Source organism: Mytilus trossulus, chromosome 3 (genome assembly GCF_036588685.1).
Source record: "Mytilus trossulus isolate FHL-02 chromosome 3, PNRI_Mtr1.1.1.hap1, whole genome shotgun sequence".
In the NCBI taxonomy this organism is placed as follows: Eukaryota; Metazoa; Mollusca; class Bivalvia; order Mytilida; family Mytilidae; genus Mytilus; species Mytilus trossulus.
In genome coordinates, this window is record NC_086375.1 from 83,960,064 (window position 1) to 83,974,200 (window position 14,137).

At 29.9% G+C, this 14,137-nt stretch overlaps 1 protein-coding gene across 1 annotated transcript in view; it reads left to right on the forward strand.

Annotated features, from left to right (window-relative positions):
• The window catches only part of LOC134711090 (A disintegrin and metalloproteinase with thrombospondin motifs 18-like), a 47,267-nt gene extending 41,411 nt beyond the window's left edge, over positions 1-5,856 (forward strand). Inside the window, exons 26-29 of the mRNA XM_063571524.1 lie at positions 38-154; positions 852-908; positions 3,058-3,095; positions 5,524-5,856. Coding sequence (XP_063427594.1) covers positions 38-154; positions 852-908; positions 3,058-3,095; positions 5,524-5,550 — 239 coding nt within the window. The 3' untranslated portion in view covers positions 5,551-5,856. The remainder of the gene's footprint in view (positions 1-37; positions 155-851; positions 909-3,057; positions 3,096-5,523) is intronic.
• The last annotated feature ends 8,281 nt before the right edge of the window (positions 5,857-14,137 follow it).

Sequence of the window (14,137 nt, forward strand, 5' to 3'; positions counted from 1 at the left end):
CACGTTTCCTATATTTATGTATGCCATTTATTTGCAGTAACGTGTGCAGATACAGGTGATAACGCTACATGTACGGCAGGAGCAGCCGCAGGAAATTGTATATCAGATAATTTGAACATGGAACAAACATGCATGGTATCGTGCAATTTGTGTGGTAAGAAAATATCTCTTCTCAGCTTGTTCAAATTAGATTTCTGATTTATGTACAAGATGTATAACCGTATTTTTCCTTAAAAAAATTGTTTTTGTTCTTTGCAAACTATCCTTTTGACAGCTTATTTTGTTAATGATGGTTTGTTGGTGTGTTTTCCTTTGTAGGGATAGGGGTCACAATCTTCAGTATTTTAGTGGATTTTAAAACTTAACACTGGTGTGTGTCTCAAAAATGAAGTATAAGCTTCTTACTTGTCCTTTTAAACACAGGACTCTGCCAAGTATGTCGATGAGATTTGTGTTCCTAAATCAAGTTTTTTTTGTATATTGTTTTACAATTTTGTCAAATTTGTTTTATAAGCGCACCCAACATCCAATAGCATTCCCCAAACATCAAATGTTTGTAGTTCCATCCATGTTCATTTTAGCAATAGTTTTTTTTAATTATTTCTCTGTGACCAGATAAATATAGGAAAAACAAATTCATACAACGAAAAACACTTTCCGCAATTGTGTATTTTTTTAAACAAAAACCGGCTTTACTAACAGATTGTGGTACTGCTGATTGTAACCAAAATGATTTTCTTAAAGAAATCGATTTCATGTTCTTATATTCTTAAAAGCAGACATGAAGTATAAGTTTACACAATTCAAATTATCCTTACACACTACAATTCATTTACTGGGGTTTTTTTTAGTTGAACAATCACCTTCTGCTGTTCCCAGTACTACAACTTCAAGTGGAGCCAACTTCAGTGAGTATAGTGCAACATGCAGCACATTTGTATGCATCTTAGATTGAGGAAACTGTAGTTTACTGATGTTTTAATCTTATGCAATCTATTAATAAAATAATCATCAAGGAAGCAAACATAAACTGAGGGAATGACACGTGTTGTGAATTAGTTATAGTTTCAGTTTAGTATTTTATACTCTTTTATTTGCTTAACGTTTTACCGCCATTTTACGTAACAATAGGCCCGCAACGTCGTCACTTGTCGATGTCTCCATGTATATTTTGACTCTAGTAAAGCATACTAATACGAATACGCTTTTTTGGTTACTCGTCTTTACTATCAACACGTCCAAATCAGCATGTATATTCAAAAGAGCGAGACCGGTTCGTCCATATGAAAAGAGTCTCCTTTTATCTCTTGTTAAGGGCATACGATACAGTTTTGATCCTGTATTTACAAGTTCATGAAAATTTGCATATAGGCTATTTGTTACCTGATTAAATCAAATATGTAATAAAAAATATACCTTTATGTGCTACTTTTTGAGTAAAATGAGGTCGAAGTTTTGTATATTTGCTCAAAATTCAGATTTGTGGCCGTAATTTCTTTTTCGAAAGAAAGACATAACTTTTTTGTTATAAGAGATAAACACAAACTGTTTTTTGTTAAATAATCGGTAATTTGCTGAAATTTATAAGTATCTTAAAGAATAATGCATTTTTATATTCAGAAATAACTTAAATTTATCAAATGTTCATGAATTGAGGAAAATACATCATTTTTTGCTGCATGTTTCTCAAAATTTTAAAAAAATCCTCTATATACAGTTTTATCAAATTTGGATCACATAATCTCCCTGCAAAATGAAACAAATTGCTGTTTTGAAAAATAGGGGTCCATGAATTCGTTTTCAAATTACATCAGTTTGAATGATAAAAGTCAGTCGAAAATGCATCTTTTACCGATATGTCACAGTTTGACGTCGCGAAAATAACATTTTAAGTTAGCAACGTCATTACCTTCCCTGTAACTGTAGCGTATGCCCTTAAATGTTACCGGAAGTACTAGTAATGTAAATACAATACAATGCAGTTAACTATATTGCTTATATTCATTGCTTCTGATAAAATGTTTTGTATCATTATAAGGACTAATACTGAAGAGATTCTAACAAATCGTCCATGTATTCATGTTGAAGTGTTATTTAGCTATTGGTTGTTGTTCTTCTAGTAATCTGCATACGGCTAATCGCATTTCACCATTTACTGAAATTAAAAAAAGCGATTTGAAATTATGTCATAACATAAAAGGCATTTTCATAAAAACAACATAGAGTTAAAATCAATTTTGTCGAAAACGCTATGTTATTCTCAAACGAAAAACAAAAGAAGGATATCGTTGGTCTTACCTTACATCAATACTGTGCTTTGATTCGAAAAAAAATGTGTATGTCCTTTTGAATATAGTTATAACTCGAGAATGAGTGCTGCTGTTGCGATGACAACTGTTGGAAAAAAGTAAAATAACAAAAATACTGGACTCCGAGATGAAAATTCAAATCGGAAAGTCCGTAATTAAATGGCAAAATAAAATGATAAAAAGCATCAAATGAATGGACAACAACTGTCATGTTCCTGACTTGGTACAGGCATTTTTAAATGTAGAATATGGTTGATTGAACCTGGTTTTATAGGAACATTAAGGCGGTGTAATATCGACTGTGACCATATCCGAGGCTAACAGAATACTCGTTTTTTTCACCCATGATTTACTATTCAAATAGGAACCTTATTTTCCTTTGTTTATCTAAAAAAAAAGGGTATGTGCAGAGAAACAAATCAATAGAAATTACTCGGGAAAAAGATGACGGTTACAGTGTATACCAATAAAGCTAATAAAACTAGCACCGTAAATATATATATATAAGTGCCATGCTTGTAGACCAATACTTAACAAATGTACAACTAAGATGAAATTCATGCACCATGAGGTACTCAATTCAACACCGGCTAATTTTAATTCCTAATGATCATCTCAAACATTTTATAACTTGTCTCTTCAAAAAACCTAAATTGGTATTTTGGTAATTTTAAAGGCCTTAAACATATCTTTGTCAGTTATAGTGAGAAAAATGACACTTATTACAGTTTAAAGTTATTTATTTCAGGGAACTTTGAGTTAGAGATCATCATTATCATTATTGCGGTAGGTTTATTATCAATTATATAAGTAAGGTTATAATCTATTAGAATAAAATAAGTTTCCACTTGTATTTTTTGTCTATCTGATGAGTTAAGCCTTTTTCAAATGATTTTTTACAGTTCGTTCTCATGTTGTACTGTTATACAACTGTCCCAGCTTAGGGGGAGGGTTGGGATCCCGCTAACATGTTTAACCCCGCCACATTATTTATGTATGTGCCTGTCCCAAGTCAGGAGCCTGTAATTCAGTGGTTGTCGTTTGTTTATGTGTTACATTTTTGTTTTTCGTTCATTTTTTTTTACATAAATAAGGCCGTTAGTTTTCTCGTTTGAATTGTTTTACATTGTCTAATCGGGGTCTTTTATAGCTGACTATGCGGTATGGGCTTTGCTCATTGTTGATGGCCGTACGGTGACTTATAAATGTTAATGTTTGTGTCATTTTGGTCTTTTGTGGATAGTTGTCTTATTGGCAATCATACCACATCTTCTTTTTATATTATTTACATTTGTAAACCAAACCTCTGATATTTTACAAAATATTTGTTTTTATTCCAACACTAAATAAAAACCTTTTCCTCTAATTGTCCAAAACATTATCAATCTAACATGACAAAAAGTAAGTGAAAGATACTAGGCTTAAAATTTGGGTACACCAAGGGAAAGTACTGCTTATCGTGTAATCTGGAACTGACAAATATACACTTTCTAAACCTGGCAATGTTTTCTGATTGCAAATTATTTGATAAAATACACGGTTAGCAGAATTTACATTTAGTCAATGATAAACCATTTTGGATTATATTTGATAAAACTGTTAGTTTCTCATTTTGGCAGACCTGTGCAATTATATTTCAATGCTTTGAAATTATATAACAATAGACCACTTTCGAGTTCATCCGTCACCGGAAAAACTCGTCAATTATACGCGCCTTTATAACCGTCATTTGTGCGTTTAGGGGCGTCGTCACTTCCCTTCCAATGTTGAGCAAGTGGTTAGAAAACTATAATTCTATATTGTACGAATTATTCGGCAAATTGAATTCTCAAAATTGACAATCAACACTGCTGTCATCAGGGAATTGTCAGTAAGTAACTACAGAACAACCATTATTTCTAGTTTATCCTGCACAAAGACGATCACTTAGACGCTTGATGAACGTAAATAGTGCAGGGATACAGGCGACCCCCTCTATCTGGTAAATGACGTCATAAAAGCATGAATAATTGACGAGTTTTTGACGGTGACGGATGAACTCGAAAGTGGTCTATTAAAGGGGAACTATCTGAGAGGTATATAAAATGTCTAAAGTATGATTTAATCATTAATGATAGTCAAAAAGGGAAATAATACTTCGCTTTTAGCAGCCAGTATGGTTCAATTTGGTCGAATTAAGCTAAGAAACATTGATAATGAATTATTCACTTGCAAGTGAAAAAATGGACCTCATTCGATCCGTGTTCATGTGAACTTCAATTGAACCCCTTACGTAGAGATGGATTACACATGCAGTGTTTGTGTATTCGGTTATTTAAAGAAAAAGAATGTCAGAATTGTGTTTTAAGTGAAACAAAGGTACATCATTTGATTGACTGAGTCGATCCATAAAAAATCATTCTTATACAGGTAAAAATGATGATTACAATATTTTCACAAAGTCATTTGAGAGATTGGTGAAAACTTATGTTTATCCAATTCTTGATAGTAGTTTCGTCTACATAAGACTAATCAGTGACGCTCATATCAAAATTTTTATAAAGCCAAACAATTACAAAATTGAAGAGCATTGAGGATCCAAAATTCCAAAAAGTTGTGCCAAATACGGCCAAGGTAATCTATGCCGGGAATAAGAAAATCCTTAGTTTTTCGTAAAATTCAAAGTTTGGTAAACAGGAAATTTATAAAAATTACCACATTATTGATATTCAACATGTACAATAAGATAATAATAGTTTATATCAATGACCTATCTATGTGTTTTGCGATCATAAAAATACGCTGAGTTCACTGCATACGGAAAACATATTGACGAATTGTTTACTGAAAGAAAGCAATTAAAAAAACAGTTAATTTCTTGTAAATTTTAACAAATTAGGGAATTTTCTTGAGAAAAATATAAAGATTGTTTAGTTGGTTGAAATTTATTGTCGGCACTGAAAAAACCTGTTAATCATAACTAAATGAAAATAACATGATAGGTAAAAAGAGACATTTCAAAGAGCAGACTACTTTTCTGGTGGCAACATATCTGTCATCAATCAGACTAAACATTTTTGTTTGATCAACTTCATTGACATTTTCATTGCGAACATAGAGTTTGTGTTTTCTTTCTTCTTAGTCATTCTTATATCTAGTTTTCCTTCCAAAATGTCCCCCCTCCCCAGATAATAATAGTTATTTTTAGAAATTATTTCCTTTTTTTTACTTTCAGGTCGCACTGATGTTCGGGAAAAGTTGATTTTACAAGAATTGTCAAATGATAAAAAGACTTAATGTTCCTGTGCACAAGAGTATTTTCATGTTTATAACGTTAATTTTTAAATTTTGGTTGACCATGTTATTTGTAAGTCTATTCTTAAAAAGACTTATTTGCATATAAAATTTTGATAACTTGGTCAACTTCAATACCTCAAGTGAACATATATAAAGGCATTTCCATACAAAATATATTATTTCCGTCCAAAAAAGTTTATCTTTATTATGTTATGTTCGAGTTCTGTTTTGTTATTGTACGGGTATATTTTCACAAAGTATTTCATTTTACTGAATTTTTGTTTTAAAATAAAGATGTTTTATCAAACTTTTGAGTCATTGTTCCTTTGTTATACCATATTTGAAAAAAACATTGAAACATAGTTTTATATTATGAAAAGATAAATGTAAAGAGAATTATACATGACATAAAACCAATCATTCATTCATCTTTTATAATTTATAAACAACTATAATGAACTGATAATTTATAAATACAAAAGAACTACATATTTATTGATCAAACCAGGATAATACTATTAAACAGCTCAATTGTAGACTTATGCTGTACCCAACAAGGTTTTATGATACGTGATGTATTAGTATATAAATTCAAATCAATTAACTTGGTTAGACGTATTTTGTTCCGGAATGACCTTTACTTTCCCATCCTTATACTGTTCAGGCTTTTACATAAATCATACTTTACTCGTTTAAAAAAATAACAATTAGCTGGCATGATTCAAAGATATCTTGTTTATGTTGATCTTCATTAATTTGGATTCGAACCAAAAGGTAAGGTAATATATATTTTTTAAATATTCTGTTCTTTCTTCATGTAATCAAAGTTGTAAAATAAATGTTATTAAAGGGTATTATTAGCGAATGGGAATGCGTCAAATTTGAATTTACATGTGTTGTATCTTTTTCTTATAGAAACATCAGTTACAAATCAATAATTTGGTATATATTGTATAACACAACTATATATATAATATATGTACAATGATATTCATAAATACATTGAGTAAAAACATTTCCGGGTTAGAACAATTTTCTTTTTTTGTGGATCTGTTTACCTCAAAGTATAAAAAGAATTCATTTTTTGGAAAATGTGATATACGTTTAAAAACTTTGTTCTTTGTTCCAGAATGTATGTTTTTTTTCTTAAAAAAAAATTTAAGACCGTTTATTTTCAAGGTCTGATTACTATCAAGGATGTGTAACAAACTTTTAGTTTTTTACTTTTTTTGTAATGATACTTCGTAAATGACGTTTTGGGTTTTTTCTGGCTTTCGCAGTATTTTATATTCGACTGTTTTTTTTCAATGAGACTATTAATAAAAATCATACTATTTTTGGTCCAATTAGGCATGACTGCTAAAAAAAAATTAATTTGATGTATTTATCTTTTTCATATAATGTGGTTGCGTATTTCTCTAATAATAGATTTTTTACCTCTTAGTGTCCAGCATTTAAGTTTATCTTGATACAAATCTGGTAATTCACGTATAAAGGGTTTCAGAGTTCTAATTCCTAAATTTATTTCAGAGATAATAACATTTTTGACGTATTTATTAAAAAGTAAGATTGATATAATTGACCAATTTTCCTATTTTGACTTTATTTATCTTGTATCACATTTAATTTGAAGTGTTTTAAAGTATCTGTCGATATCAATCATTTTAAGCCCCCCTTAACTGCAATCCGATACAATAAATTATCGTTACATTGTATCTTCTTTCTAGTCCTTATAACTTTAAAAGTGTCTTTTTGTACATATCAAATATATATTTTTTTATGATTGTTATGCTTGCAGTATAGGTATGAAAAATATTTTGTGAAATTTGGTGAGTTTATATTTTTTTATTATTCCAATAACAGTAAATATATATAATCACATATGAAAACCTGTTTTCACTTAAGAGTAAACTAAATTGACTTAACATCCAAACTAATAACACACTCATGGGCTTAACTGGACAGAAACAGGGTTTCTTTTTATTTATTAAGGTACACGCAATTGCGAAACCTAAAATAAAAATAGCGATCTCCTAGGAAAATTCTCAACGGAGAGTCCCTAATCGAATGGCAAAATCAAAAGCTCAAACACTTGAAACAAATGGGAAGCAACTAACATATTCCTGAATTGATATATTCCTTTTATTATGTAGAAAAGTGTAGATTAAACCTGGTTTTATAGCTACTTAAATCCGTCACTCGTATGACAGTCGTATACACATCCATTATATTGATAACAAATGGTCTAGAAATTGTTAAATTGCGAACGGGCAAAACGAGTGGGGGCTCTCATATTGAAATGCATTTAATGTGTGCGTATTGATATACGTCATATAACCCCAGTTTGCTGTTGAAAATATCAAAGCATGTACCTAGAGTGTGTTATGGTCAAATTCAAAGTTGGGTCTTTTAATTTAGCTATTCTTTTCCCAATCGAGACATTTCTTAATTATTTTGTCTAATGAAACATGCATTACAGAAAACACTTTGTTTTGGACAAATTTGGTCTCGCTCAGTTTGGAGAAAATAACAAATAAAAAGATTTTTAAATCATAGTTTGTATCTCCACAGAATGTTTAAATCTTCAGGGAGAATCTAGCGGCTTAGTAATAAAAGCTACCACTGTCAAACTCTTAAGTCATAACCATACGTTCTGATGTAGTGATCATACAATTGTTAACAGTTTTTTACTAGCTTGAATGTAAATAGTATAGCTTAGAGTATCTTATCGACGAAGACAGGACTTTCCTTAAATCCTATCAATCATTTATTCAACTGGCGCTATTTAGACATTGTTAAACATTGGGACACAACAAAGGTAAACCAGGAATTATTTCGGATATAAATTTACAACTGCATCTAGTGGGAAAAGATATCCACTCGAGATAACTTAATTTTCAAATTTGAAATTTAACTGTAAAGAGTGGATACTTACCGTATTGCCCATGATTAGATGGTGGACTTTGGTTCTGTGATAATTTTTATACTGATAATGCAATCACGGCGAAAAGACATCATAAGCTAAATTGAAGAATGTATTTACTCTTCTGTGAATTATATCGAAGTTCTACTTATAAGCCTGGTACCTTTGATAACTATTTATATATTATTTTTACTGAGTTTTTGTAAGTCGATTATAACGTTTTTGTTTCTTTTAAACAAGTACCATTGCAACATTTAAAGACACACTATAAAATATCAATTAAAATGGCTAACTAGATCAAAAAGATATGTAAAATCACAAAAAGAAAATAGACACTGAACTATTTTTTATTAGTTTATTTAAATTTTGATCTATGACGCAATATAATAAATCAATAATAATGATAAAAAAAAAGATGGAGGGCCATTGTCAAAATACAACACTATACTAGGACAAAATGTCATGAATAAAAAGAACGCATATGCATACATGCAAACATGTTACTAGTAAAAATTTAGTTCATTGAACAACATTCATCTTTGGAGTGTAATACTCAACACTGTATTTATTATAATATTACTCTACATATTCGAAAGTCATCTTAAAGTGTAAATAGACTTGTTTTGTTACAAAAATTTATTCATATTTAATTAAGCCTTGTGTGTTGTAAAACAAAACATATTTAAAGATCGTGTTGTCAAATATTTCAGAGTAAGATGAATCGATTATGTCCATGGGTTTTCAAAGATATGTTCAAAAACAAACTTTGAATTAAATGGTTATATTCCTCAGAGTTCAGTATTTTAGTGATTTTACTTTCTATGATGCAGATATTGTTAATAAATTGTGATAAATAGATACCGCATCTCTTTTCAGTTTCATTTCATAATTTTCATGTGGAACCGATCTTAAAGAAGCAATAATTTACTAGATTAGAAACATTGACGTGAAAGCCACATGGTATAAAACTCATGAAATATGGTATTTCTGTCTTAAGGTCTAAATCAGAAGACAGTTCATAACAATGGCTCCAGAACAACGACTGAACATTATTCTACTTTTGATTTTATGTGTCTGCAGCCAAATTGTGGTAAGATTTGTCTCGTATCTATTATATTCTGCTCTATCACATACTTAATTAAATATTCAATATCGGTTATAAAATATTATGAAAAGACAAAAAATATTCCCAAAAGATTGTGTCATCTTTTTTAAGAAAATGTTTCTTCAGCTCTTTATATTTTTTTTAATTACTTGCTTTATTCATTTTGTTCGTTATTTCTTTATTTCTTTATTTTCAAATTTATTTAAGAAATAATTCCTTCGTGTCATTCTCTATGCTCATTTTAACATGGGTAGGCATTATATTTGTCGATATTTTACACTGAGCGTAAGCGAGGTGTAAAATGTGGTCAAATATAATGCCTACCTATGTTAAAATGAGCACAGAGCATGACATGAAGGAATTATTTCGATTCTAATCGGACAAATAGAGTATTTTTATTGGCCGAAGCGTACGAAATTTCCGTAAAAATGTTTGGCTGTTCCCGGTTCCTCCTCGAGGAATCTGTGCATATTTGCATTTCATATTTGATAAGTTTAAAAACTACTAGCAGGATAAACATATGTTGTTTTATAAAAATATATAATATAAGTTTATGTTAGCTGCCGAAATGTATTTATTTTAAAGGATAACGATGGAAACAACGTTAATATAAGCAGTAAGTCCTTGCGCATGTGTCAAGCATAATTTTTGTGCTCATTTGAACACGGCTTTGTTAACAAAGCGTAATAAGGACGTCATATTAGAATTATTAATTTATTTACTTGTTATCTATTTATCTTTGTTCTTATTCTATTTTTCAAGTGAATTATAAGTTAGACATATATTTGTTCAAAATATTTAGCCAAACTATCATTAGCAATATGTAATCCATGAACAATTCAGCAATTTGCAAACTAATTAATATCTTACCAATATAAAAAGATGTAGATGGTTGCCAAAAATCATATTCATTTTGTACCAAACCAATTCGTATGATTACCATTTTGTACCATTACCATTTCGTACCATATAGAAGACTATAGTGTATACCATTTCGTGCTTCTTCGTTACATTTGTTGTTTTTATTGTGATATTAAGATGATAACACAATATTGACTGCTGTACCCCTATTTTTGACATTTTTACTCTTTGAGTATGTTTGTATTGTTGATGCATCGTTGACAATGCAATGGAATTTGATGCGACTGTCATACAAGTGAGAGGTTTATCTAGCTATAAAACCAGGTTCAATCCACCATTATCTCATTAGAAAATGCCTGTACCAAGTCAGGAATATGATAGTTGTTATCCATTCGTTTGATGTGTTTGGACTTTTGATTTTGGACTTTCCTTTTTGAATTTTCCTCGGAGTTCAGTATTTTTGTGTTTTTACTTTTTTCGTCCATATGAAAGACTAGAATGTATAAAATTTCGTATGCAAGATTGTTATGTTAAGCATCGCGTACCGTTGTATGTTATTTTTTTAATTTTGAAATTATACTAGTTGTACAATGATTAAATAAAAAAAATACGAAAAACTTTCATAGTATTTCATCTTATAAACATAGTTATAAAAGATATTTTTGAAGCTGAAAGCTGACGGACGCCTCTGGGTGCGGGAATTTCTCGCTACATTGAAGACCTGTTGGTGACCTTCTGCTGTTGTTTTTTATTTGGTCGGGTTGTTGTCTCTTTGACACATTCCCCATTTCCATTCTCAATTTTATTTCTAAACTTGTAGATGTTATAACGTCTAAAATGATATTCTGTTTTTTTCTGTCCAATTTTAACAATTAATAAAGATTAAACATTTACTATATTTAAGTACATAGTGAATTACTAAACTATTGTTACGCTTTGATTTTTGTAAGATCTTTTCCATGATATGGTATGTGTATGCCCCACCTACAATAGTAGAAGAGCATTATGTTTTCTGGTCTTTCTAGTTTTAAAGCCAAATTACTAATAAACTTTTGATCACAATTTCACGGTCCATTTAAAATGAAAGTGTAAGTTTTAGGTTAAAGATTTTGGTCAAAGTAGTTTTGAATGAAGTTGAAATCCAATCAAATTGACACTTAGAACACATAATCCCTATGGTATAATCTTTATGATTGTAATGCTAATTTAGTTTTTTTACCCAATTTAACGGTACATTGAACATGGAAAATGATAGTGCGGGTGGGGCGTACGTGTACTTTGGACAAATTCTTGTTTTCATATGAATCGAAATTTGTACATGTGGTACAAAATGGAAGATATTCTTTTCAATATGGTACAAAATTGTTTCTTATGGTACGAAATGGTAGATCCTCTTTCTCTATATGGTACGAAATGGTTTATAGTCATGGAACTCTCCATCAGAGACCAAATATCTGCTTACTGACTTCGAACCTTCTTCTTTACCCATGACAATTGTGATACATTACAACATAAGAACAACATATTACAAAAATTACGAAAAGGTTCAGTTTTAAGAGAATTATCAGTTATTGAAGACTATCCTCTCATTAAATAATGTTGACAGAGTGTATCAATGTTTACAAAGTATTTTAAGAATTGTGTTTGTTTATTTTCATAGAATTTATTGAAAATAATGCAACGTTTAATATATTAAGTGTTATAAGTTTGTTTTAATCGGATGATTTAATGATTACGATATTCTTTCCAATTTTAAAAAGATCAAATTTATATTCAAGATACTATTTATCCTACAAAGAAGTATGACGAATACACATATTAAGAGATTTTATATATTTGAACAATTGTCATATTATGTAACGAGATATTTTTTTCTATTGTCATCAGTGTTTCTACATGTGTATCAAACCCGTATGGACACCTATCTGATCTTGAAATTTGATGTGTGATATTTCATAATACGAACTTAACTTGTATAGAATAAAGACTCCAGATGTAGCAAACTCGACATAGTTTTTTGGCTTACATAAAGTAGATTGATAAATGATCATCTAGCGTGTCCAGTATAGTGGAAGGATATTATTACTTATCGGTTATCCAGTATAGTGAAAGGATATTATTACTTATCGGTCGTTCATTATATGAAGGCTTTTTGATCTCGTTCGCTACGCTCACTCGACAAAAAGCTTCATATCATGTCTCGCAGCTGATATTTTACGATATCAACATGCAGATAACCAGATAATCGGTACGTACATGGTGCAACCCCTTGTAAAAAGCAATAAAAGGCATATTCAGGTTGACGAAATTTTGTTTAATTAAAAACAAATAGTTTTTTTTTAACTTTGTATTGGTTACTACGATTTCTTGACTCAAGACGCATTAGCACAATTATAGTAAATTGTTTGTTAAAAACAGCTTATTTGTCGTAATTCACAAGTTTTTTTTTTGTATTTCCTTTCATTATTTTAAAATCACCGATGTTTTAACAATTGACTCGAGTTGTATTGAGAGGCCTATAAAAAGATTATTGAGGTTGTAATCAGGAGAAGTTTAAGACTTTTTGTCAGATGTTCGGATTCGTTGGAACTTTTTCCCTACGATACTGGGTACAATGTTTCGCCCCAAATTACCTCTTTTTTCTATTTATATACTAAATTGTATTTTTGAATGGTTATTTTACAAGTAGTTACAAATGTTCTTCTAAATTTACTACTAAATAAAAAAGAAGGGTTTTCAAGAATAAAAGCAATCATATGTACCAGATTTATAAAATAGTAATCCAAACTAGATTTGTCTACAGAAGAATTGTTTTCCTTCGTATTAGGTTAAGTGTCTGTTAAATAAAATTTAACTAAGCAAAATTAAAAAAAAACCTGTCAATATTGATTAAATTGTTTTTAATTCCTTCGGTCTGTTACATAAAGATCTAAAAACAGCGATATTATCATTTTTCATGGTGCTAGATGGTGAAAGATGTTTGTAAACGTTAATAGTATAATGAGTACTAATTCAAGTTAATCAAGTAAAATAATTAAAGGTTTCAGTTGTATCTGCCTTATTAAATAAAACATTGGTGCGTAACCAGAGTTTTAAATCGAGAATAGATGATCTAGCAATTTAAATGTAATGCATATTTTGGTTGTACCTATAGTATCTTATGTCTCTTTCCAAATGTATGTACCTATAAAAAAAAAAGGAATGAAGTATAAAAGATGTATTGGGTTTCAGTTTTGAACAATTCGTTGGCAGCTTACGAGTTTGTTTTATATTTGTTAGAATAAACCTGAGAATAAACCAGCTTCATAGGAATATGACAGTTTTTCTAAATATTACCGTATAAATTGCTTGATTAGGGTTTCTTGATAATTATCATCATTGTATATTACTATAATCGTTATTCATACTATTATGAAAGTGATCTCACATTTTTTTTTATATATTTATGGTTACAATCTTATTATTAGATTATAGAATTGTCTGTCGTATTCCTGTTTTTGAAAGTAGATCAGCTAATTGCTATCGATAATTATCTGTTGTGATGTTAAAAAGTAAAATAACATAAATACTGTGATTACAACGAAGTCAAAAACTATAAGTAACCATACAGTCCTCATCAATGACAAAACCTGTACCGTATAGTAAGCTATAAAAGGCATCAAA